Source organism: Onthophagus taurus, chromosome 2 (genome assembly GCF_036711975.1).
Source record: "Onthophagus taurus isolate NC chromosome 2, IU_Otau_3.0, whole genome shotgun sequence".
Taxonomy (NCBI): domain Eukaryota; kingdom Metazoa; phylum Arthropoda; class Insecta; order Coleoptera; family Scarabaeidae; genus Onthophagus; species Onthophagus taurus.
Window position 1 is genome coordinate 9,532,952 of NC_091967.1, and position 23,458 is coordinate 9,556,409.

The 23,458-nt window shown below is 39.1% G+C and overlaps 1 protein-coding gene across 1 annotated transcript; it reads right to left on the reverse strand.

Moving 5' to 3' along the window:
* Positions 1 to 103: 103 nt before the first annotated feature.
* LOC111427358 (tenectin) lies at positions 104 to 22,383 on the reverse strand. Its single transcript, XM_023062469.2, has 8 exons — positions 22,008 to 22,383; positions 13,533 to 13,616; positions 10,873 to 10,917; positions 10,409 to 10,618; positions 9,969 to 10,226; positions 3,338 to 9,913; positions 691 to 3,286; positions 104 to 613 (listed from the first exon to the last, which is right to left on the reverse strand). Exons 2-8 carry the CDS (start codon positions 13,606 to 13,608, stop codon positions 514 to 516), a joined length of 9,861 nt encoding a protein of 3,286 aa, XP_022918237.2. The 5' UTR covers positions 13,609 to 13,616; positions 22,008 to 22,383; the 3' UTR covers positions 104 to 513.
* Positions 22,384 to 23,458: the final 1,075 nt, after the last annotated feature.

A 23,458-nucleotide genomic window follows, 5' to 3' on the forward strand; every position in this document is an offset into this window, starting at 1 on the left:
TTTTTCGGGATTATTAAATGGCTATCAAAATACGACACATCCAAAAAAATTCTAGTTACAAAATGCTGTGTATACATATTGCCGGCGTGATCAGTCACTCAGAATTGCGTTTTGTTGGCACGCGAACTATTCACAGTCTGTGTTTACTTGTAATGTCCTGTTTTATTATTGTTATTACTTATTACTTGTTATTTATTTTGTTTTGCTATGTGTTATGTGTAGTATACTTGAAGATCACTTGGACTCGTCACATTCACTCGATCATCGTTGACGTGTGCGTAACCCTTGTGCGTTGATTGTCCCCGTCCGATTAAGGTATCGCCTTGATTTCTCATTGGTTCATCAAAAAGGCACGAAATACCTAGTCTTAATTCGATTTGGCACCCGAGAATGCAAGTAGATCAGTTTACAATGTAATAAGGAGTCTCTGTTAATTATAAAACTGTTCGAGTTATAATATCACTTGCACAATACCGCCTTGACTTGTGCATTGTCACTAAAAATCACTTAAGCTCATCTTCTCCTCGACACTGATGCCTCCATCATTTGCCTTAGCATTGGCTCCGGACTACACACTTTGGGATCACACTTCATCTGCCCATCACCTCCACATCTATAACAACGTTTATAAATGAGTAAATTAACAACATTTCATAACGATAACAGTTATTAATATGAAATAATACTTACACGCAGTGGAGACAAGGTCCAGATGCAGATTTAACAACTTCTCCTACTTTATAAGATTGGTTTTGGATGAAACATCCATTCTTAGATGCTAATCCCCGATACGCGTGCGTCAGGAAATGCGGAGGTAGTGTTGTTGTAGTGGTAGTAGTGGTAGTTGTAATATTAATTGACGTTCCCATATTAACTGGGCATTCATATCTTGGACAACAGAATCCTCTGATGGGTTCTTCATGGCACCGTGGAATTGGAGGTGGACAGCTCTGTTGCAAACAAATAATATCGCTTCTGAAGCAGAAGCAGAAATCGCATGGATCATCTCTTGGTATTTGTTGAGCAGAGACGTAAACTTTTCCACCGTATCTACATGTTCCTGGTCCAAATGCTCCATGATCTTCATCTTCGTAGTCATCGTCTGGCGTAGTCTCAGTATCTAAATTGCTTTCTTCAGGAAGTTTTGTTGGTTGCGTTACAAAATAATCTGGAGCGTGTGTGGTAGAAGTGACATGATAATGTGGGGCAAGAGTTGTCAGCAATGGTTCAAGTTCACTTGGCACAATTGGAGGAGAAGTCATAAGTTCACCATCTTTGATGGGTTTACTCGTTGTTATCACAGGTTCTGGAGGGGACGTATACAAATCTGGTTTTTCTTCGTCTGGTTTAATGGATGGAGATGAAGATTCGTGTTCCTTTTCAGGTTCCTTCTCCTTTTCATCTGAGCTATCTTCTTCAGATTCTTCTTTAGTTGGTTCTTTTTCTTTGGAATCTTTATCTTCTTCCGATTCTGTTTCCTCCGAACTATTTTCATTTTCTTTTATAACCGCAGGTACTTCAGTAGGAATAGATTCTGGTTCATTTTCCTCACTTTCATCCTTTTCAGCGCTAACAGGTTTTTCAGTTTCATGATCACCCTGTTTTTGTTCAGTTTCTGTGGTTACCACTAAAATTTCCGGTTCTTGGGTAGGTGACGATTCAATAGGGTTCACTTCTGAGCTTGGTTTGATTTCATTATCTTCTTCTAGATCTAAGTTTGGTTTATCATTACTTTCAGTACCAGGTTCTGGGCTAATAACTGCTTTCGAAGACGAATATTCTTCGTTCTTCTCTTCTTCAGGTTGTTCTGTTATGCTAGGAATTTCATTAAGATCCGGCACAGAACTGGCTTCTTGTGGTAGTTCGGTATGGATTTCTGATTTTTCGGCTTCAGTTACTACATCGATTGATTCAGGAGTATTAATTTCTACTTCATCCTCAAGTTTATCATTTGTTTCTGGAACTACTTCATTTTCATCAGATATACTAGGCGAAGATGGTAGATTTATTTCTGTTGCTTCTTGCTCGCTGCTCTCATCTGGTTTTGGTTTCTGATCTGTAAGTAGTGGGGTAAAAGTAGCCAGATCCTCTTCACTTAGGAATAATTGAGTGGTAGTAGCTAGATCTTCTTCGCTGCTTTCATCTGTTTCTGGTTTCTGATCTGTAAGTAGTGGAGTAAAAGTAGCCAGTTCCTCTTCACTTAGAAGTAATTGAGTGGTAGAAGCTAGATCCTCTGAATCTTCAGGCGCTGGAGAATGTTTTTCGTCTACCGAATCCTCTGTTACAGAAACAGGTGGTAGAAGAGTTTGCGATTGATCTTGTGGAACTTCGGTTGGTTTAGGTGCCGCTGTAGATACTGAATCAACTTTTTCTGGAATAATTTCTTGTGCAACGGTTGTCAATTGTTCCTTGGATACATTAGGAGCCTGTTCAGTACTGATTTCTGGTTCTTGTTCCGTTGGTTCTTTTTCAATAGGTTGTGTTTCTTCGGTTGTTAAACTATCTTTATCTTCAGATATTTCTTTTTCAGGTTTCTCCTCTTTAGGAACATCCTCTTCAGGAACTTCATGTGATAATTCAGGCTTTTCTTGATCGGATTTTGTCGTTAATGGTTGTTCATCTTCAGATATACTTCCTACAGTGGTAACAATTGATTGTTCTTCAGAGTCAGCCTTTTCAGTTATTACATCCTCTGGTTTGGATTGTTCGCTGTCTTCTTTTACGTGTTCCTGCTCGGTAACTGAAGCATCACTTTCTTCTGGTGCTGGTGTTTTAGCATCCGATGTTTCAGATGGTTCTTTTTCCGATTCATCAGTTTCGGGTATAGCTTCAGAAGGTTCTTCTGGTTTCTCTACGGGTTGACTTGGAAGTATATTTTCAGTAGGTTCCATTTCTCCACTGCCTTCGCTCTCCACAACGTCGTGAGCATCATCTAAATGTGTACTAGACGTATCTTGTGTTGGAATTGGTGCTGAAACATCAGTTTCTTCATGATCTAATTGTTCCTCAGTTGGATGTGAATCATCAAGGGCAATTGTTTTCAGAGTTTGTTGATCGTGTACAGGTGTGCTTGTTTCAATTTCTGGTTGCACTTCTTTTACTGGAACTTCTGTACTTAGTCCAACCTCTGATGCGGGACTGCTTGATGACGTTTCTTCGGATTCCTTTTCATGTGATGGTGTGATGTTTTCATTTACTGTTGGTTCAGGTCTTTGTACAGGTTCCGCAGTGGTAACTTCCTCCATTAGATGGCTATCAGATTCCAATCCAGGTGTACTTGGCATAGCTAAAAATATAGATGTTAAATACTGAAATAAGGTTTTAAATCATTACTTACTGCAACTATAGGTTGGACAACAACTTTCTGGACTGTTGTAGATTGGCATACAGTTTTCCATATTTGAGGGAGCTGGATTACATGCCACGGATTCACACTGCAATATTGAACTCGTACATTTACAAGACAGTTGACATTTACTAATTGGGGGAACACTAGAATTATTCTCGTACGTTTGCCCATCAATTAAACAAGCACCTTCCCCTGGAATTGTTTTTTCAGAAAGTTCAGGTTTAGTTGTTTCCGCTTCAGTTGGTTTTGTTTGTTCTAAATCGTCAGATATTTCATTTTCAATAGGTTTTTCCTGATCTCCATCACCTTCACCAGGTATTCTTTGTCCTACATCACGTGCTGGTGGTTCTTTTGGACTTTCATCTGTAACAGGTGAAGGTTCTGTACTTTCGGGAGACGACGATTCTGACAAGTGATGTGCTTGAGTAACTGATTCTTCATTGTCTTTAACAGAGGTTTCCGTTGAAGCTGTCTCTTCTACATCGTGTTTAGTACTAGCCTCTGGGATATCTTGTGGATGTGACTCAGTTTGAGCAGGTTCTGTAGGAGACGTATGTTCTTGTTCTTTCTCTGACGGCACTGTTTCTTGAGAAACTTCCTTTGGTAGTAAGGTTGTAGCTTCCAATTCAGCTTCTTTTGTTGGTTTTTGTTCTGGTTGTTCATTTTCTTTCTCTGTTACCATTTCACCTTCTGTTGGTGCTTCACCTTTTTCCAGTTCATTTTGATCTGTTGGTGTTGAATATTCTGGTATTTCGCTAGATTCCTTTTCATCTTTTGGTGTATATTTCTCCGTTGGTGATTCACTTCCTTCAGTGGCAGATTCACTAGGTTCCTTGGATTCATGACTATCACTTTCGCCAACTTCTGACACATTTTCTAGTTCTTTTGGAATGTCGGTCTGTTCTTCGCTGGATTTGTCAGGTTTCTCACTGCTGCTTTCTTTATGCTCTTCGGTTGTAGGTGTCTCTGGTTGTTTACTTTCTGTTTGGGACACATCAGTTTCCGTAACGGTCTCAGTATCTTGAGATTCGGTAATATTTTCTTCAGGATATTGCTTGTCGCCGTCTTCTGTTTCATCTGTAGAAGATAGTTCTGGCGTTAAAGTGCCTTTGACCGGCTGCTCAACTTCAAGCTCTTGCGGTTGTGTAACAGGTTCATCAGATTTCGATGAATCACCTTCTTGAGTTAAGTTGAGTTCTTCAGGTTTAATTGGTTTAACAGGTTCAGTAAGATTTTCAGGCTCTTGGCTTACTTCAAAAGGTTCTTCTGTTTGTTTTTCTGGTTCTTGTTCTTCATTGAAGATTGTTGGTTCTTGACTTACCGTTGGTTCTTCAGAGATTGGCTTGGCTTCTTCAGAAACGGGAGCTGGTTCTTCTTCCGAAAGTGTTTCAGTTGGTGTTAAAGGCTTCTCCGGTGTTTCATCTGGTTTTACCGATTTTTCCGGTTCTTCAGTCGTCTTTTCAGATTCATCAGAAGTTTTTTCAGATTCATCACCTGTTTGTTCAGGTTCTTCACTCGTTTTTTCTCCCTCTTTTGTTGCTGTTTCAGGTTCCTCTGGTTCTAATTCCTCTTCCTCTGGTTTTGACTTTTCAGGTTGTACTGGTAATTCAGTGGTCTCTTTTGGTTCTTCCGACTTTTCTGTAGTTAATGCAAGTTCTGGAACTTCAGCATGTTTACTTGATTCATCAGTACTAGCTTCTACTGGTTTTTCGGCTGGCTTTTCTGTTAATTTTTCTTCTTCTGGAATGGATTCTGATTCTGTCTCCGGTACTATTAATTTAACCGTTGTGGGTACTTCTGTAGACTCATCAGATGGTTGAAGAGTTGTAGGTTTTTCTTCGAAAGTTGACGTAATAACATGAGGTGCTTCTAGTTCTGGGTCCTTTCTCTCAGAATCTGGAGTTTGTTGCGTTGGTTGTTCACATTTATCTGAAGTACATGGGAGTTGTGGTACTTCACACACAGCTCCTGGTGGGCAGTCATCTACCTGAGGAACTACTGGTGCTGAATCACAACCCGTTCCAGATCCTGGTTGACACAACGCTGGAGGAATAATGACTTCAGGAACAGTTACTTCGCATACAGCTCCTGGCGGGCAAGGCTCTACTTCCGTTGGAATAACTTCGGGATGATCACCACAAACGGCACCCGCCGGGCATGGTTGCACTTCCGGTATCAATACAGGTACCTTCTCTCCTTCAATAACACAAACTCCATTTTCGCAATGAGCGTCTAATGAGGGAGGTTCCTTTTTAGGAAGTTCTTCTACAACAGGTTTTACAGTTTCCTCAATTGGTTCCTCTGGTGTTAGTAATTCATCTTGTTTCACCAACTCTGTTGGCACTTCGGTGACATGATCCATAGATTCTATTGGTTTTCTTGTAGGATGAGGACCATCTGTATATATCATCATTTCTTCCTCGGTAGCTACCTCTGGAATATTTTCAGGTTGTTCCGATGATGTTGCTACAGATTCATCGTGTATTTTAGGAGAACTTTCTGTAGGCTGTTGTTCGCTGTCTTGTTTTATAATAGCTTTTTCTAAAGGCTCCTCGGGTTGCTGTGGAACAATATCTGACGGTATACTACTAGAAACTTCTTCTGCTTCATGTGGTTTCTCACTAGGTTCAGCTTCAAGTGTAACGTCATCTGTTTGTATAGGTTCTTGCAATGATTGATCAATTTTCTCAGGTTCCACATCTTTTTCTGGTTCACTTGTTACAGGTTGACGCTCTTCGGTTGACTGTTCTAATTCTTCATCTTTCTTTGTGTCAACTTCTTCAGTGATCGGAATATGTTTGTCTGGTTGGGATTCACTTTCAGGTAATTCTTCAGGTTTGATTGGTCCTTCAGTTTCAATTTCTTTTTCAGTAGCCGTAAGTAATCCCTCAGTTTCCTGTTCTTCTGCTGGTGTGACAGTTTTCTCAGTATGTACACTTGGTTGCTCTGTTTTTATTATCGGTAATTCAGTTTCCTCCTCTGTTTCCTCCACAACATCAGACTTATCAGTTGATACAGCAGATTTCTCACTATCTTCTACGGATGGCAATTCTGTCACTACCGGCAATTGTAATTCTTTATCAGTTACTTGTTCGGTGGAAGATTCGACCGGAATATTAGTCCTTAGATTTGTTGAATCTATATCTTCTTCTAATGAAGGAGTAATATTATCATCTGGTAAGTTAGTTTCTTCGGGCTTCGTTTGATCTTCTGTTTCAACTGGTATCTCGGAATGCCCAGGTGTTAATGTTGTATATTCCTTGTCGGGTTTATCTGTTAATTCTTGTTCTTCATTATCTCCTTTAGCATCATGACTGGGTTCACTTTCACCAGCTTCTGGTTCAGTTACTCCTTCTTTTTCTTGTTCTGGTTCTTTAAATGTTTCTTCATTTGCAGCATTTGTAGGGTGAATTTCGTCGGCAGAATCTGTAGATAAAGAAGGCGTAGAAGATTCAACTTCAACTTTTCCTTCAGTTGATGCAATGACCGGCAATTTAGTTTCATCATGAATTTCATTTTCTGATATTTCTGCTTTCTGTGTTGAAGTAGTAGTAGTTTCTGCCTGTTCAGGCGTAACCTTATTCAACTCTTCAGGTTGTTCTTCTTCGTCTGGAGTAACATGGCTCTCTGGAAGTGCTTCAGTTGGTGTTTCTGCTTCTCCTTCTTTCTGAGTGGTTTCTGTCTCGTCAGATTTGTGGGAATCTGACACAGGAGTAACTAAATCTTCATCAGAAAGCAGTGTTTTTAAGGTAGTTGGTTTGTGATCATCACTAGGATGAACCGACGAATCCGCGGGTTGACTGGTTTGCTCAGATTCTGGTGTCACATTTTCTGATGCGGGTAGTTTTGGGGTTTCTTCAGTTTGTGCAGCTTCTTCTAAAGATGGTGTTTGCTCGGGTTGAGGAATTTCGTTTACATTGGATTCTTCTTCAGGTGTCTCTTCACGTTGAGTCGTTTCTTCTGGTTGTGGAGTTTCTTGTCGTTGTGAAGTTACTTCTGGTTGTGGAGTTTCTTCTGGTTGTGGAGTTTCTTCTGGTTGTGGGGTTTCTTCTGGTTGTGGACTTTCTAAAGGTTGAGTAGTTTCCTCAACATCAGGTATTTCTTCAGATTTAGTTGTTTCGTCAGGTTGAGGTGCTTCTTCAGATTTTGGAGTTTCTTCAGGTTTAGAAGATTCTTCGGGTTGAGGTGTTTCGTTAGTTTGGAGTGTTTCATCAGTTTGAGGTGCTTCTTCAGGTGGAGGTGTTACTTCCGATTCAGGTGCTTCTTCAAGTTTAGGACTATCTTCAGGTTGAGGTATTTTGTCAGTTTCAGGTGTAGCAGTTACTTCAGGTTGAGACGTTTCTGTATCTGTAGGAGTTTCTGAAGGTGAAGGCGTATCTTCAGGTTGAGACGCTTCATCGGGTTGAGACGCTTTTTCAGGTTGAGACGCTTCTTCAGGTTCAGTTGTTTCTTCTGGTTGAGGTGTTTCATCAGATTTAGGTGTTTCTTCGGGTACAGGCGCTTCTTCAGGTTTAAGTGTTTCTTCGTGTTTAGGAACATCTTCAGGTTGAGTTGTTTCATCGGTTTGTGGAGTATCTTCAGGTTTAGGCGTTCCTTCTAGTTCCGATGTTTCTTGAGGTTGTGTTGAATCATCGGGTTGTGCGATTTCCTCAGGTTTAGGAGATTCTTCGGGTTGAGGTGCTTCTTCAGGTTGTAACGTTGCATCAGATTTAGGAGTTTCTTCGGGCTGTGGGCTTGATTCGGTGTAAGACATTTCTTCGGGTTGCGGAGTTGCTTCAAGATCAGGTGTTTCTTCAGGCCGGGAAGTTTCATCAGGCGTTTTATCGGGTTGAGGATGTTCATCCAGTTCTGGAGTTTTATCAGTTTGAGGAACTATTTCCGATTCGGGCACCTCTTCTGGTTTTGGTGTTACTGCGACTTCAGGAGTTTCCTCAGGTTGAGGAGTTTGTTCTGGTTGTGGTGATTCCGGTTGAGGAGTTTGTTCAGGTTGTGGTACATCAGGTTGAGATGTTTGTTCGGGTTGTGGTGTTTCTTCAGGTTGAGGTGTTTGTTCGGGTTGTGTAACATCTGGCTGAGAAGTTTGTTCAGGTTGAGGATTTTCTTCAGGTTGAGGAGTTTGTTCGGGTTCCGGAGTTTCTTCAGGCTCAGAAGGTTGTTCGGGTTGTGAAGTTTCAGGTTGGGAGGTTTGTACGGGTTCTGGAGTTTCTTCCGGTTGAGGAGTTTGTTCGCGTTCTGGAGTTTCTTCAGGTTTCAGAGTCTTCTCTGGTAATTGTGTGTCTTCCGGCTGTGAGGTCTCCTCCAATTTTGGAGATTCTTCCGTCAATGAAATTACTTCAGGTTGTGGTGTTTCTTGATGTTGCGGTGTGCTTTCAGGATGTACCGTTTCCTCGTCCGGTGATGCAATTTCAGTTGTTTCCAAAATTTGATCATCAGAACTTGGTATGCGTGATGAAGAATCTGGTTTATCTGTATGAATTTCATGATCTTCGATCGTGTGTTCTGTTGGTACTGTGGGTTTCTGTTTTGACTCTTCATCTTCGGAACCAGGAGCAGAATCTTCATCATGCACTGCTGGGGTGTCTTCTTCCTCAGGATTAATTTCATTTTGAGAGTCACTATGTTCAAGTGGAACATCTGTTTGTACTTCTGTGGGTTCATAATCGTCGTGTGGCACAGCATTTTCGCTTACAGCTTCTTCGACTTTTTGTGGTACTTCAGTAAGATTTTCTTTTATTTCATCGGTTTGATCAACCGGAAGTGCACTAGTAGTGTCATGTTTCACTTTTTCATCTACTTCTGAGGATGGTGTTTCTGAACGGTCATCGCTAGTTTCTTGAGATTCACTTGGTGATTCTTCTTCTGGTATACTTGTCGGTATGTAACTGTCATCTATTCCCTCTTCTTGGGATTTATCAACCTTAGGAATTAGTTCAAGTTTCTTCTCAGTTGTAGTAGTAATTGTGTCTTCGGGTTTAGTAGCTAATGTGGTTGGGATTGCATTTTCCTCCGGTGGACTTACACTTTCAGATTCTGGTAATTCATTTTCTTGTTCTTTCTTGCTTTCCTCTGAAGCTGGGGGTGTTACCTCCTTTTCTTTTTCTGGTATACTTTCGGTGGATACTTCCTCCGCCGAAACGTCGTCTTCGACACGTTCGACCTCAGGATTTCTTGTATAATTGATAAATTCTTCTCTTTCGGTTTCCGTTACGTAACCAGGCGTCGTGAATTCAAGGTAAGTGGTCGTGAGATCCTCTTCAGAGATATATTCGCAGTCGTACGTGTCCGGACAGCACTGTCCTTCTTTTGGCGGAAGACGAGTGCAATTCACTTTGTCCAATGGAGTGGGACTGCATTCTTGTACTGCGCACACGATGTCGCCCTTCATGCAGTAGCAGTGTTCGCAAGGAACGTCGTTCTTGATGAGAGCTCCGTCTGCGTATTTTTCTTCTCTATATATACAATACTTGGCGTTTTCTGGTAAATGCAACGGTGCCTGTGTTGTAGTGGTCGTGGTAGTAGTGGTTGTAGTTGTTGTAGTGGTCGTTGTCGTAATTTCTGGGTGGTCTGAAACGATTTATAAGCTGACACTTGATGGTTTAGGGTTGGTCATAGTACTTACCGCAATCATATCGGACAGGACAACATACACCATCTTGGTAAACAGGTTTACAGCCTTCGATGTGCAGCGTACACTCTTGCATTACGCATGCGGTTTTATTCCTGATGCAGTAGCATAGTTCGCACGGTTTGTTGGGATCGGAAGGTACTCTGGCGCCATCAGCATAAAAAAGCCTATCGATGACGCATCCGTAAGTATCTAAGTGTCCAACTGCGCTGTCACTGGATTCGCTGGATCCCGTCAACAGCGGGACTGTGACTGCGAATAATAAATTTCGTTCGATTAAGGACGCCGATAGGATTATGGGAATAGGAAAGTAAACATCTCTCGGAGAACCGTACGCCGGCTTAATACAGCCCATTCCCAAGAGGTCCAGTTAAACTAACCTATCTAATGATCTAAATGCGCGTGACCGCGGCTGAATAACGTAAACTACCTACCTTCGGGGCAGGTAATAACATGACAGCACTGGTCCGGCCGTTTCTCCTCTCTACAGTTCTCTCCAATCTTCTTGATAAACGGACAGACTCGCAGGTAACACATTAGCATTCGATTGTGGCAAGTGCAGTTCAAGCAAGGTTCGTTCGTTATTATTCGGTCTCCTTCATCGTAATGGTGGAGATTGTAATAGCATCCCGTAGAGTCCGCAACTGCAAGCACGGTTAAAATGACAGTATAGATCGGTTACGATGGTCTTGATTAAGGTAGGAAGCAATTGATGCCAATAGAATTTTCATGCCCGAAGGAAAGTGGGAAAGGTTCAACGTAATGATAGCGACATGCAATGTAATCTAAGTTCTAAGATTAAACTTATTAACTAATTATTGATGCAATAAAATAAATCTCATTTTCTAGTTTAATTTAAACAAATAAAAATCAGTAAAGGCGTCAGATGATTACTTACCGGGGTAAAACGTATCCATTTCGGTATTGTGCTCGATGACGGGAGCTGAAAAGACAAGAAGACAGACGTTAACGTTGGGATAAGTGCTAAAATGATGGATGTGTGACAGTGGGGCAACCGTAGGTCACTGGCTCACACAAGGCCAGGCGGGAGTGGTACGACTGCATAATAAAACAATCTACCCACTGAGTCATTGCGAATGAATTTTAGCGATGTTTCTACAGGTGTTCCTTATGGAAATAAATTACGCTATGCTTCTCGGTGGCGGCCGGGACTATTCTATGCTAATGGAAAGTGTTTGAAAATATTACTTTGTCGTAAAACGGCGTGTAACGACCTCTCCCGTTCCTACAGACGCCGGCCGTCGCCTAATGCACCTTATCTAATTGTATAATTAAACGGATAAAAAACCTGGCGATCATGTTCTACTCATCTTACTGCTGGCATGATATTCCTCGAAATATGAGATGATTGACACGACGTTTTCGAGAACCACAAAATTTACGAGAACAATTACCGCTGCTAATGTCCTGTATTATGCAAAGAGGTCCTTTGCCCAGACAGCGCAAACTGGTAAGTCCAGTTTCGTGTTGGCCATCTTCTTGCGGTCGTCGAACTCTTATAGCTCACCGCAAAAATTGCTTGGCCATAAGTAGGTAGTCATTAAACGATTTTCTTTAAACACTTTACCATATCTTGGATTGTACAAACCAACGTCGTTTATCGAGATTAAAGGGAATAAACGATTATTAATGTTCGTATTTATCATATCCACTTATTCTTGGATTAGGTCGAGCCAATACAGCTCGGTTTTTCAAAGTGTTAATTTTTGCTAATTACGCTAACAGCGCGTGTGGATACAGCGAATCTTACTTACAGTTAACCAACGGTTCGTTGGTTATACACGCACTAGATTGGAGAATTCAGCTTAGTACTCATATGTAACTAACGATATTTAATTTTAACCAGGAAGATCGCCAAACGAACCTATTAATAATAAATTATACTTTTATAAACTACTTAGTAATCTGTAATTTGCGAACGTTTCTTATCAACGATTTATAAATCTTGATGTGTAATAATTCTTGTTTGTTTATGTAGTAATTTCAAAGCAGAAGAAGGTGAAAGAAAGAAAGTGTAGGCAAACAATGTAGGTTGAATAAAACAATTTTCATTGTTTTTTGGAGAGTGAGGTCATTTTATGTAGTAACGAAACTGTTCTAAATTCTTAGACAAACTTCGATTTCTCTGAATCACACTTGATCGTTACTAAAATTAACCTATGACAAGGTGATCCTAACAATAGGATCGTAACTCTTAAACGTTCTTGAGCGGTCAACAAAATAATCCAGCTTTATTTTACATGTGTCTCAGCTTGATCATTTACATTGAATTACCGGCTGTCGAAACGAAAAGAGCAATAGGTTACGTGAAATATTTTTACGAAATCAAAAAGGTTGTGAACTAGGTGACATAAATATTGATAATAGTGGTGGGTGATTCCGCATATTTATAGTTACCATATGCGACGTGACCGTTGGAAAAGCGAACGAGCACCGTTTCCCTGAAGTATATAAAAACAAAAGATGCTGAAATCCGACTAAGCATAAAACTGGTTCAGCGCATGTGCCATCTGTTGCTAGAAAGAGGGCAAACAGCGGGACTTTGCGGATATTTGGCTATTGAATAAATTCATTCGTTTGGTATTATTAATGCTTTTGTAAAAAACATAAAAAATATTTTCTTACGTTAATTAGAATTGTTTTGGAAAATTTTTGTGTTCTGAAAAGATATGCAATAACGTTTAACTTAATCGTGAACGCGTGGGAAGCCAACTGGTTGTGACCTGCGAAGTTCGAACGCTGCAGGTACAATAACCGGAATTTCCAGCACACAACGGGTACGTCTTCTCTGGTTTTCGTTGCTTGGGAAGTTAATAACCTTTTGCGTGATGCGGAGACGCACAATATGATCATATTCGTCCGGTCGCACACACACGGTATTGTCATTAGTGGCGTAGGATTTATAGTAGTTCATTTTCGCACCTATTGTTACTGTACGCAGCCGCGTACTTGAACTTTGCTTATCTGTAGTTTCCTAACGGTATGGTCTTGTTACATAAAATCGTTTTGTTTACTTAAACGCAGTTCTCTATTTCCTTGTCGGTAGGTAGAACAAAGTTTTGTTTTCCCAATTATTTTTTTTTATTTATTTCTCGTATTAGCAGGAAGTACCGCTCGGACTTTTACGATCGGTAATAAAACAGACCAAACGCTCAATTTCACCACTGGCGAATCCAAGCCTCATTACGGAGCCTCGGCTCCCGCTTCGACTTACGGAATCTGCACGCCTTTGATTGGCACGATTTATTGGCCACAGGTGGCGCCGTTATTCTCTCGCTACGCGTCCCGTTCCATCTATTCCATGGATCTTGCTTCCACAACCAAGATTTTCCGTAGCTGCGGGTCACTGACGATCTTCTGTAAAAGGACCAAGGCGCCTACGTTGTTTAGAGATCGAGCGACAAATGCGGTTGCCCTAATGTCTCGATTTATCTTAACGTTTCTTTGCTATCATGGTATCACTTTACTACTTTTAAGTTTTTTTTTTGTTGTAAAACGTTTTACCGCAATTTTATTATTTAATAAAAATGTACTTACCACTAAGAACTGAAGACGGTAGGAATGAAACCGCAATAAGAACCAGGGCCGGAAGCCCTGTAACCCACGCCGCCATGGCGTGTCCTGTAACAAATAAATTATTTTAATAAGGATATTATTATAACCAAAAATAATTTATATTTAATTCTTTCTTATTACGTTAACATCAAGATGGTTCGTTGTCGTGTTTTCGCTGAGTCGTCAATAAGGTCCTTGACGTTCTTTTAAGAGAACATTTCATTTCCGCTCGTCCAGATCTAATTGTTCTGAATTACAAATGCCACCTGGACGATCGCGTCAAGTTTTTTTTTGTTGGAGTTTGGTAATTAGCGATCTGTATCGGAAGTAAGTCATGCGTTGAGAGTCTTTCGAGAGGAGTTCGACGAAATTTTGGAGGGTTCTCGATGACGGAGTAGTTTTCGAATACGGTTTGTGAGAAGTACGATAATTGGCTTACTACGAATCGGTATTTTATTTTATTTTTTTCTTCTTCGATGAATTTAACCGAAACTATACTCTATTTTTTTATTCGGCTAAAACCGTTAAACACGGCTAAACCCGATATTTTCTAGTTCTAGGTCTACTATTAGTTCTAGTTTTAGTTCAATAAAAATATACGACATATTAATATCTTATCCTAACTAGCGCCAGCTACCACTGCCACTAAAACTAACACTAGACTGAGAACTAGAAACATTCGGATTTAGCCGCACGTCTCTCAAGACGGCTAAACCCGAATGATTCTAGTTCTAGGTCTTGTGATAGTTCTAGTGATAGTGTAAAACTAGATCTAACACTAGACCAAGAACTAGAAACATTCGAATTTAGCCGCACGTCTCTCAAGACGGCTAAACCCGAATTATTCTAGTTCTAGGTCTTGTCTTAGTTCTAGCTCTAGTGTTAGTTCTAGTTTTAGTTCAATAAAAATATACAACATAGTGATTTTTTAAGTTAACTAGCGCTAAACGGAAACGATACTAGAAAGTATCGGGTTTAATCGTGTGTCTAGTTCTAGCTCTAGTGTTAGTTACTAAGTTTTATTTGTTATTCAGCACTAGAATATTGTATATTTTTTTGAGCTATAACGGAAACTACCTTTCCAGGAAAATAAAGTATAATTTCAATCTTAACTTTTAAATCAATCAACAATATATCTATTCTCACCAGATTAATAACGTAACATTTCATAATAGATATTGTGACATAATGATGAAGATTTTTGCTTATTCGTTGTAAGTTCAATCATATAACGAAGGAGTAAAAACGTGCACGCACTTCCTATAGTTCGAATGCATCTTAAATCGAATTGACGCAACGGCATAATGACAAGGAATGGTTCAACCGGCTTGTAATTTCGTATGGATAATAGGTTTTAAATTGCAGTTGCTGGCTTTAGGAGGTGAGAATCAACGGTAATTGCTTTTCAACTTAAATTAATTCCTGAAATGTCGCCAAACATTATATTTAATCGTGAGAATTCTCTTATAGGCGAACGTAGCTATAAATGATTATGTTTTATTACTAGTAGGAAGAACAATATCAATTATAGTGTCTATTCTTTCTTTATAATAAATTCCCGACAAGAAAATATTTTCTAATTAACAGCTCAATACTTGTTTTATTTGATTATAGATATAACTGTACGTAACTGTACAATACTTTTTGCAAAAAGTTTTCCGAATGTATCAATAACCTTGTTCGGTGCAACGTTATAACTCGGCAGATCCATCGGTAACGGTACAGAAAAAAAATCAAAATGTGTCATGACGTCTGAAGCGCGTGTCGCGTACTCGTCTTATACAAACAAGACGTTCATGACGGGAGTCTTTGTATAGTTCAATTAAAATTCCTCAACCCACTTTTTCGTTGTATCACACTTGCACATTGTTCACCTACTTCAGAGCGCCGACTCTGAGTCGGTTTTGCGCATTCGTCAAATTCGATACGGTCTATTGATGGCGATGTGGCCGTCGAACCTTGCCAATTTGCATCTGACAATGTCTGCCGTTACCCTTAAGTAAAAAAAAATAAAATATGTTTATATATTATAACTCAAATTTTCAATCATTCTTAGTAATTAATCTCAACGAAGTGTTGTGATGCTTTAAGTGGTCGAATCCATTAAAAACGAACACTATATCTGAGCGGATGTATTCATCGTGCTTATTAATGTTTCGGTTAAGTTTCAATGAATTTTTCTATAGACAGGGCAATAATTATCTTAAACACATGTCGCTAGGTACCTCGTAACACGAGAACAGTTCTCTTTGCCTACGCCAGACACGCATTTCCTGATGGGTTCTCGAGAAATCTGGTATGTCGCCAGCCGATACGTGCGCTAACGCCACCATGTGGCTAGATAATGTGTAAGAGGCAGATGTTATATTACCTAACCATTCAGTTTTACGCAGTGTAAAGTTACCAATATGTTCCGAAACTTGACAAGTGAAACACTTGACATTCATGCCATTAATTATTGCTAATGTATTACTCTACTTTCCGCTTTATACCCACAATCAATGTTAATTATGTGAATTGAGATGTAGTCATTAAGAAGGTACCATGAGCTAATTGTATTGTAAAATCCTGTCTTCGAAGTTTCCCATGAGATAATTAAAGCGCAATAGATTGCGATAAATAAAACAATTAACTTGTGCCGTTAAATTCGCCATCAAGTGCTTTATGATCAAGACTTATAAATTATTAAGTTGTAATTGAGGATAATTTTTAAATAAAGTTTTACACAGTGACATCGTGGTATGGATAAAAATAAGGACAATGCAAATTTTATAATCCACTTATGTATTCTTTATTAGTATTCCTACACGATGCCCACTCGTGTACTACATACATGACCCTCCTTTCATGTCTAATGAGTTACAAGCAATCGGAATTCGCGCTGAATCCTCAATGAGCTCAAAATTCGAGTTGCAAACGTCGCAATGAAGTCTCTTCGGGTGTTGGAACTTAATTCCGACTCCCGTTGGGTATCGCGTACCGTCTATTTTATTCTATTAAAATTGTTGTACGTGCTGATATGCCCGGAATCAATTTTGTGCTCGACGGTCGACTGAATTCTAATGCCTCGCATGATTTGTTATGCACCGCAAACACTGGCCAGTTGATTGTTTCAGCCATATCGCGTGCATTTTCTACACAATTTAACGTTTATAATAGGAAAGTGTCGTTAACACGACAACACCTTTCGTCGCTACATTACACCACGTTTGCTACTACCGATTTGACTACAACCACTGAATAGACATTCCTGTGATTTATTTTTTTTTCTTTTAATTATTTATTTGCGGGTAATTTCGCAACGTTTTTTAAATGACCTTATCGTTAAACAATATAAAACGTTATAGTCATACAAACAACTTCGTAGAAAATTGTTACAACAGAAACAATCGCAATTTCAAATACTCTGTTTATTGCTACACGATTTATTAGTTTCTAAAAAAGAGATGTTTTTGTGTAAACAAAAAGTATTGTGCGTTTAATATTTTTCATTGTTGAAGAGGCTTTTATAATTTATCTCAAGACTTTATAGAAGCCATAAAAGCGTTTACCTCAGGTTCTTAAATAGTTTCACAGTTCATAAACCCCTAGTGTACAATATACTTTCCAGCCATCCAATACCCAACGTGATATTGAGAAAACAAGCTGAGATGAGTACCGAATGGTCCACAATAAGCGCATAATCTTGTAGGATGGAAATTTTTAACCAGATCTACTCGGATAAGCGGGTACAGCATCGATAATCTGTATAATTTGACGTAATATCGACGTAACCACGTGTAATTCAGCATTGGATTAGCTGGCGGTGACCGCACCGACGTTTTCTCTTCTTGCAGTTCTCGACCGACGATGGCCACACGAGAACAACGCCAAGGTCAATATTAACAGTACACTGACCATTACCGTATTCTGCGATGCAAGTGTTCACGTCTTCTAGGAAAGCGAAACGACGCCGGCACATAATAACCGACGCGGATTCTTCACCTGGACGCTACATATTTATTATACTCTATTGGAATTCGATGTTTTGTTACCTCTGGAGTTCAAATTTTCTTTAAATTATAATCTTTATTGAGATTTTATTTGAATTATTTTCAATTTACCAAGATTGTTGTCTTGGTTGTTTTCTGCAACGACTTAATTGCTTTATGTACAAGATCTCCATCCTGTATTTAATAACGGTCATAAGTTATAACTTACGAGCGACGATAAGAATCCTATTTGTCATCATGTTTCCATAATAGCGTGAACAGCTACCGGGCAGGTGCCAACAAGGGAATCAATCAGCGCCAATGGCAATCCGAGCGAAATGAAATTACCGAGTGCAATTTAAATATTAAGGAGGTAGATTCTCAACGATGATAAAACGAACGACCAATTAGCTCGAAGCGTGCTGTTGGGACGGTCATAATTCCAACGAACGATGGAAACGAATTGCGCGCGTAACGCGGTGGTGGCAAATTTAAATTGACTTTGGATCGCTATCCGAGTTCAGCCTCTACAGGTGTCGTATGTATTTACATACATGAATGACAATGGTATTGTAATCCGGTCCCAGATCGGCGAGATGACATCCTTCAGTCTGCCGCTGCGGTATCGTTGCAAAACCGATTTAAGACCACCCGTACAAAGACCACCATAAACCACTTGGTACATACAATCAAATCAAGCGGTTCTTTTGTCTTCCGACCTATCCTGCATTCATCGGCTATTAATCCACCTTGGAATTTCATTTTGTCTTCTTGAATTACCATAGTAACTAGCCGTAACCGTCTTCTTGTTCTCAGATAACCAAACAAAAACTAGCGTCAGTTATAATTGTTGATAAATCATCGGTGTAATTGGATTGTATTGCTTCGATTAATGAAAGTGCGGGCGAGAAAGCCCACATTGAAAGTGTGAAGTCGGAAAGTGACGTGAAAGGATGCGATTGCATAAAAGGTAGGTTGGCATGTATGAGAGGTTTCAATTTCTCAATATTGGCCACGCTTCGACACGCTATAGACCTACTAAACTTTGTATGTGTTATAATATGAAACTTACCCACGGTTGAGTTATTGAACGAAAGTTCTATCACATTTTTAATTATAAAATAAACGATTAATCCGAATTTAAAAGGAACGTAAAAAGACTGTTTGTGTATAAAATAACGTGAGATAAGTACGAAATAACTTATTGATTTTACGCTACATTAAGTAAGACAATGAGCTGTAGCCGAGGTAATATAAACTCTGGATTTATATAGATTATTCTGTTAATAAGTAATCTAAAGTAACATTATTGTTATTAATAAGATTTAATTTTTTATAAAAAAAAAGAACGGGATTTGAAAATCGTTCAAGACATTATTAAATAACGTGTAATAAAGTTAATAGCAGTATTATTACCACAAACACCCGCCTTGAGCCGGAACAATTTATGTCAAGGTCTCAAAAGTGTGATTATTTCACGTCCTCTTTATGATAATTGTCACAAAAAGCTTAATAGCTGAAGCAGCTTGAACGATGTCCATTTGGCATTTCCTTTCGGAAAGGTGTCGTTTCATTCCCGACGGAATATACAGGGTGTGACGTGCCCGAGGAATGCCAACATTGGCCGCGATCGCGGAAAAAGCCATGATCCTGTCCGACGTCGTGAGAAACGTGCCGACTTCAAAGAGCGGCAGATAACGGGTCCGTTGCGAAATGTATCATGGCAATGGATGTCTCTCCTTTGGTATCTGCTACAAATCACTTCCTCTATAAAATCGCTCCATTATGGGAGAGATGCCTTCGTTTGTTTATTGCCGGCCGTTCTGCGACCGCAACCTCGATATTGAACTGCGCCACGGGAACATTATGAAACGACGAGGAAGGATTATAATTTCAAACAAAAATTTACAATTATTGTGAGAACTTTCTTCATGTTCATTTAACTCAACTGTTACTGTAATTCTCTTATTCGTTGATAAATTTACGATTACTCTTCCATACAAAATTAAGAATGTTTTAAAGACTTCCGTGAATTCATAATGATTTATTTCTCATATTTAACGACTTGGTCATTATATAATTTTATTAATGTGCAAATCAATCGTTAATAAACGAGTCGACAGGTGCATGAGAACAAAAATTTTGTTGGAGCCGGTCCTGCAGCAGAGATTGCGTTGCTTACCGTTCGCGTCTTTTATCACCTTTCACTGGGCGAGAGATGGCAACGGTCCCGATGGATTGTTTCCATTTGTTCGTTACGAAACCGAGCGGTTACGACCTGGGGGGGACAACGCGTACGTCGTCGCGTTTGTGGAACGCGCCTCGGCCAATGTCAATGGCACCAGGCCACACTCAGTTCTGATTCACCGGGGAAATGCGAAATCGCGCTCTTAGATAATCACGCCTGAACTTGACCAAGATGACGACATTGATTCAATAATCGATTAAACATAAAATTAATGATGCAAAAGAATATTTTTTTGTTAAGCTGATGATGTTGAATAAAGATCATTTTATGTGAAAGATAATTTCAATTCAATTTGTGTGACCTAGTTGATGAACTTAATTTTGTTCCTTTGTAATCGAAATACGAGTGGATCAAATCAATTTAGTTGTTTCGTCATTAAAATAGTCCAGAGATCGGTATCGCGAGGATTTTAATTAACCCTAATTCCGTATGGAACCGATTTGGTGTGATATTTAGAAACGCATCGACCGGCACATCTAGGCGGTAAGACAATTATCCGTTGTGTCTTAAATGTTACAGCCCGGAATAAATGTCACGCGTTTGCGCTTTACGTTGCGGCATCCGAAAGTTTTCGTCCATTAAAACGTGATTTATCATCCCTCGGTCCATCTTGGTCATTTCTCAATATCTATTGTCTTCTCCAAAACGGTACACTGCGTGAATTTTAAGATTACGTTTTCATAAGAATCGGTATTATTCCAAGAAACGTCGTTAATAGTCGAAGGTATATATGTATAGGACATACGCGCATAACGCAGAGTACGTTGGCTTCAAAACGAAGCCGAAGTCTCTTGACGAGGAGGAGTGTGCTTTGGTATCTTTTTGTACATGGCGGAGGCCAGTTGACACAAAAAGATGGAGCAAAAAAGCAAAGCAAAGAACTCCTGTGTAAATAACTAGAATAAGAGATGAACGAAAGAAGCTGTGAAGACCGATAAGTGTACCAGTCGCGGCTGAGTAGAGACAATGTCAGTGGGCAAAGTAAACTGACCGAGAGCCTATGTACTATTTACCAATGCATCTGGGCGACCGTGGAAGAAGTCAAACATCGACGAGTTCCCACGGGCTAAAAATAAATTCTTTCCTATATTCTACTAGGAACGGGCGTCTATGGAATTCTCCACATTTAGTATTCAAAGCGACGCGACAGTCTGATACTTTGTGCAATTATTATACAAGACGCTTTATAGTGTCCGGTCGGCGCTTGAAATATTTAAGACTTGATTTATGGCGATCCTCTGTAACAGTTTTAATACCGGTTCCGTTGCTCCGCTTTAGTTTCCGAATAAAAGCCGGTCTACTTACGAAACTGACACAATGGGCCCGTTGAAGAATTGACCCAAAAATTACATTTAAATATGTTATTTTTATCACAAAAACTAAATTTTCTTCAAATTCTCTTAATAAAATTTACAAAGTTATTTTCAATTTTCAAATATTTTCATAATTTCATTATTTTAAAATAACTAAAATTTCATAAATATAAAGTTCTAATGTCTTAAGTTTTATATTTACATAAAAATTTTGAACATTTATTGCAAAATGAATAAAATAAAAAAATATTTTTTGGGAATTAACACTATTATTACAAATATACTGCAGTTAGCTTTTTAAGCTCCTTATAACAAATTATTTTGGCAATTTTAGAACATATTTTGAAATTTACTTAATTATTGATACGAATAATTTCAAACAATTTCTTTAGAATATATAATTTAAATATTCAAAAATCTAACAGTAAGGAAACAGATTTTTTTTTGAAACCTCATTTTTACTAAAATCATTTTCTGCAATAAGATGATAAATGTAGCAATTAATTTTATGTTAACACTTCACATTAAATAGTTTGCTTTAATGTCTGTATTTGAAAAGTTAGCTTTTTAAGCTCCAATCTATAACAAATTATTTTGGCAATTTTAGAAAATATTTTGAAATTTACTGATACTTAATTATTGACACGAATAATTTCAAACAATTTCTTTACAATATACAATTTAAATATTAAAAAATCTAACAGTAAGAAAACAGATTTTTTTTGAAACCTCATTTTTGCTAAAATTATTTTCTGCAATAAGATGATAAATGTAGCAATTAATTTGATGTTAACATTTTACATTAAATAGTTTAATGTCTGTATTTGAAAAGTCGATGAAGTCGCACTAATGACATTGGTAGAGATTTCTATACGAAGCCGGTTAAGTGCTCACCGAAATGATTATATTGAAGTAAAGAACTTACCTCTATATGTATTCACGCGGCGAAACCACAGCGGGGCTGCAGGACAAATCGAATCAATCGAATCACAGAGAATCACTAAGTTCCTCAAAATTGAGTTGATAAAATCACAAGTCCTCTGTGTTGCAGGAATAACTAAGTTTTCAGAAAACCCAAAGGGTTGTTTGGTGCTCGCGGTAGATCGCGCCTTCACTTCACTGGATGTTCTGGCAAACTGTGCTGGCAGGATACGTCGTATTCGACTGCTGGTAGACACAGAAGTGCGGAAAGGAGCAAAGAAGAAGAAGCAGCAGCAGCCAGCGACTGAGTGGCGGCCGGCCGGGCGTTTCGTCCTGTGTTGTGTGTGCGAACTGACGGATTACCGACCAGGAGTGAACTCGTGCGAAGCTCCTCGACTTGAGTTTAAATAGTCTGGGCGCGGGGGAATGGCCCCGCTAAGCTCTTCGGCGGTGACTCCGGTGCTACCACGACTAATTCTGATTGGCCCGCCCGAGGGTAGAGAAGAAATAAGCCAGGAATGCGGCGAGCGACTCTCTCGGGCTCCGGTGCTGCTGATGTCGGCGGACGAACCGCTCGCAGATCTTCCACGATGTCGTCTCAAGAACACCTATACCCTCTTCTCTCCGTGTGTATATCTGTTTATACTTCAGCAATCTCTTCACTTTTCAACACATCAAAATATATCCATATTAACCTTTACAGTAAAAGTCGCGAAACATCCAATTCAGGTATAAAAACTTTAGTAGAAATTTAGTATTTTGTAGAAACAATTAAAACTCTTCACTTAAACAATAAAAAAATTATGGTATCGTTGACAAGATAATTGAGTATAAAAGTTCCACTAATTAAAAATAATGTAATAAACAGCAAAATAGTCACGTCCTAAGCAATGTTTCATTTTTTTGTGTCTACAAATACAAACAATCACTGCATCTCTTCATCATCATCGTTTAAGTACCATAAGTAATTATACTTTAAAGACTACCATGATAATTTGTGGTATTTTTGATCGTAAAACGAGTAATTATGTCTCGGAAAACGGTTCAGAAAATAACTAAAAAGAGAGGGAAACTACGGCGGATACATTCAGTTTAGCCCAGGAATATTTTAGTGTACAACATGTATGTAGTGAGCTAACTGGTAGAGATGAAAGGTTTCCGCTTCGAATCAACGTTTAAATGGAAACCGTATTCCTTTCGTGTTTCCGATTTCCTATACACCTTCTATATGTTCTGAAGGATAAATAGTGAATTCAATAGAAACCGGGAGGTTTCCATGTAATCATTTATAAATAGAATCGTAAACTGAGAAATATAATCAAAATCTCACGTTAGTAAAGACGCCTTGTGTAATAACCCCAATTCAACGCCCCCATTTTATAGCGAGGGACAAAAATCAATACAATCCGCGAGTATTACGCACTCAGTCGTCCACTTTTGTTAGCACCCCAAGTT

Bases quoted from the DNA above. Each gene is read 5' to 3' on its own strand.
- LOC111427358 (XM_023062469.2), bottom strand. From the start codon at position 13,608: ATGGCGGCGTGGGTTACAGGGCTTCCGGCCCTGGTTCTTATTGCGGTT. The intron at 10,918-13,532 runs GTAAGTACATTT...TTGTCTTTTCAG, and splicing joins ACCGTCTTCAGTTCTTAGTG to CTCCCGTCATCGAGCACAAT. The intron at 10,619-10,872 runs GTAAGTAATCAT...CCGTGCTTGCAG, and splicing joins AATGGATACGTTTTACCCCG to TTGCGGACTCTACGGGATGC.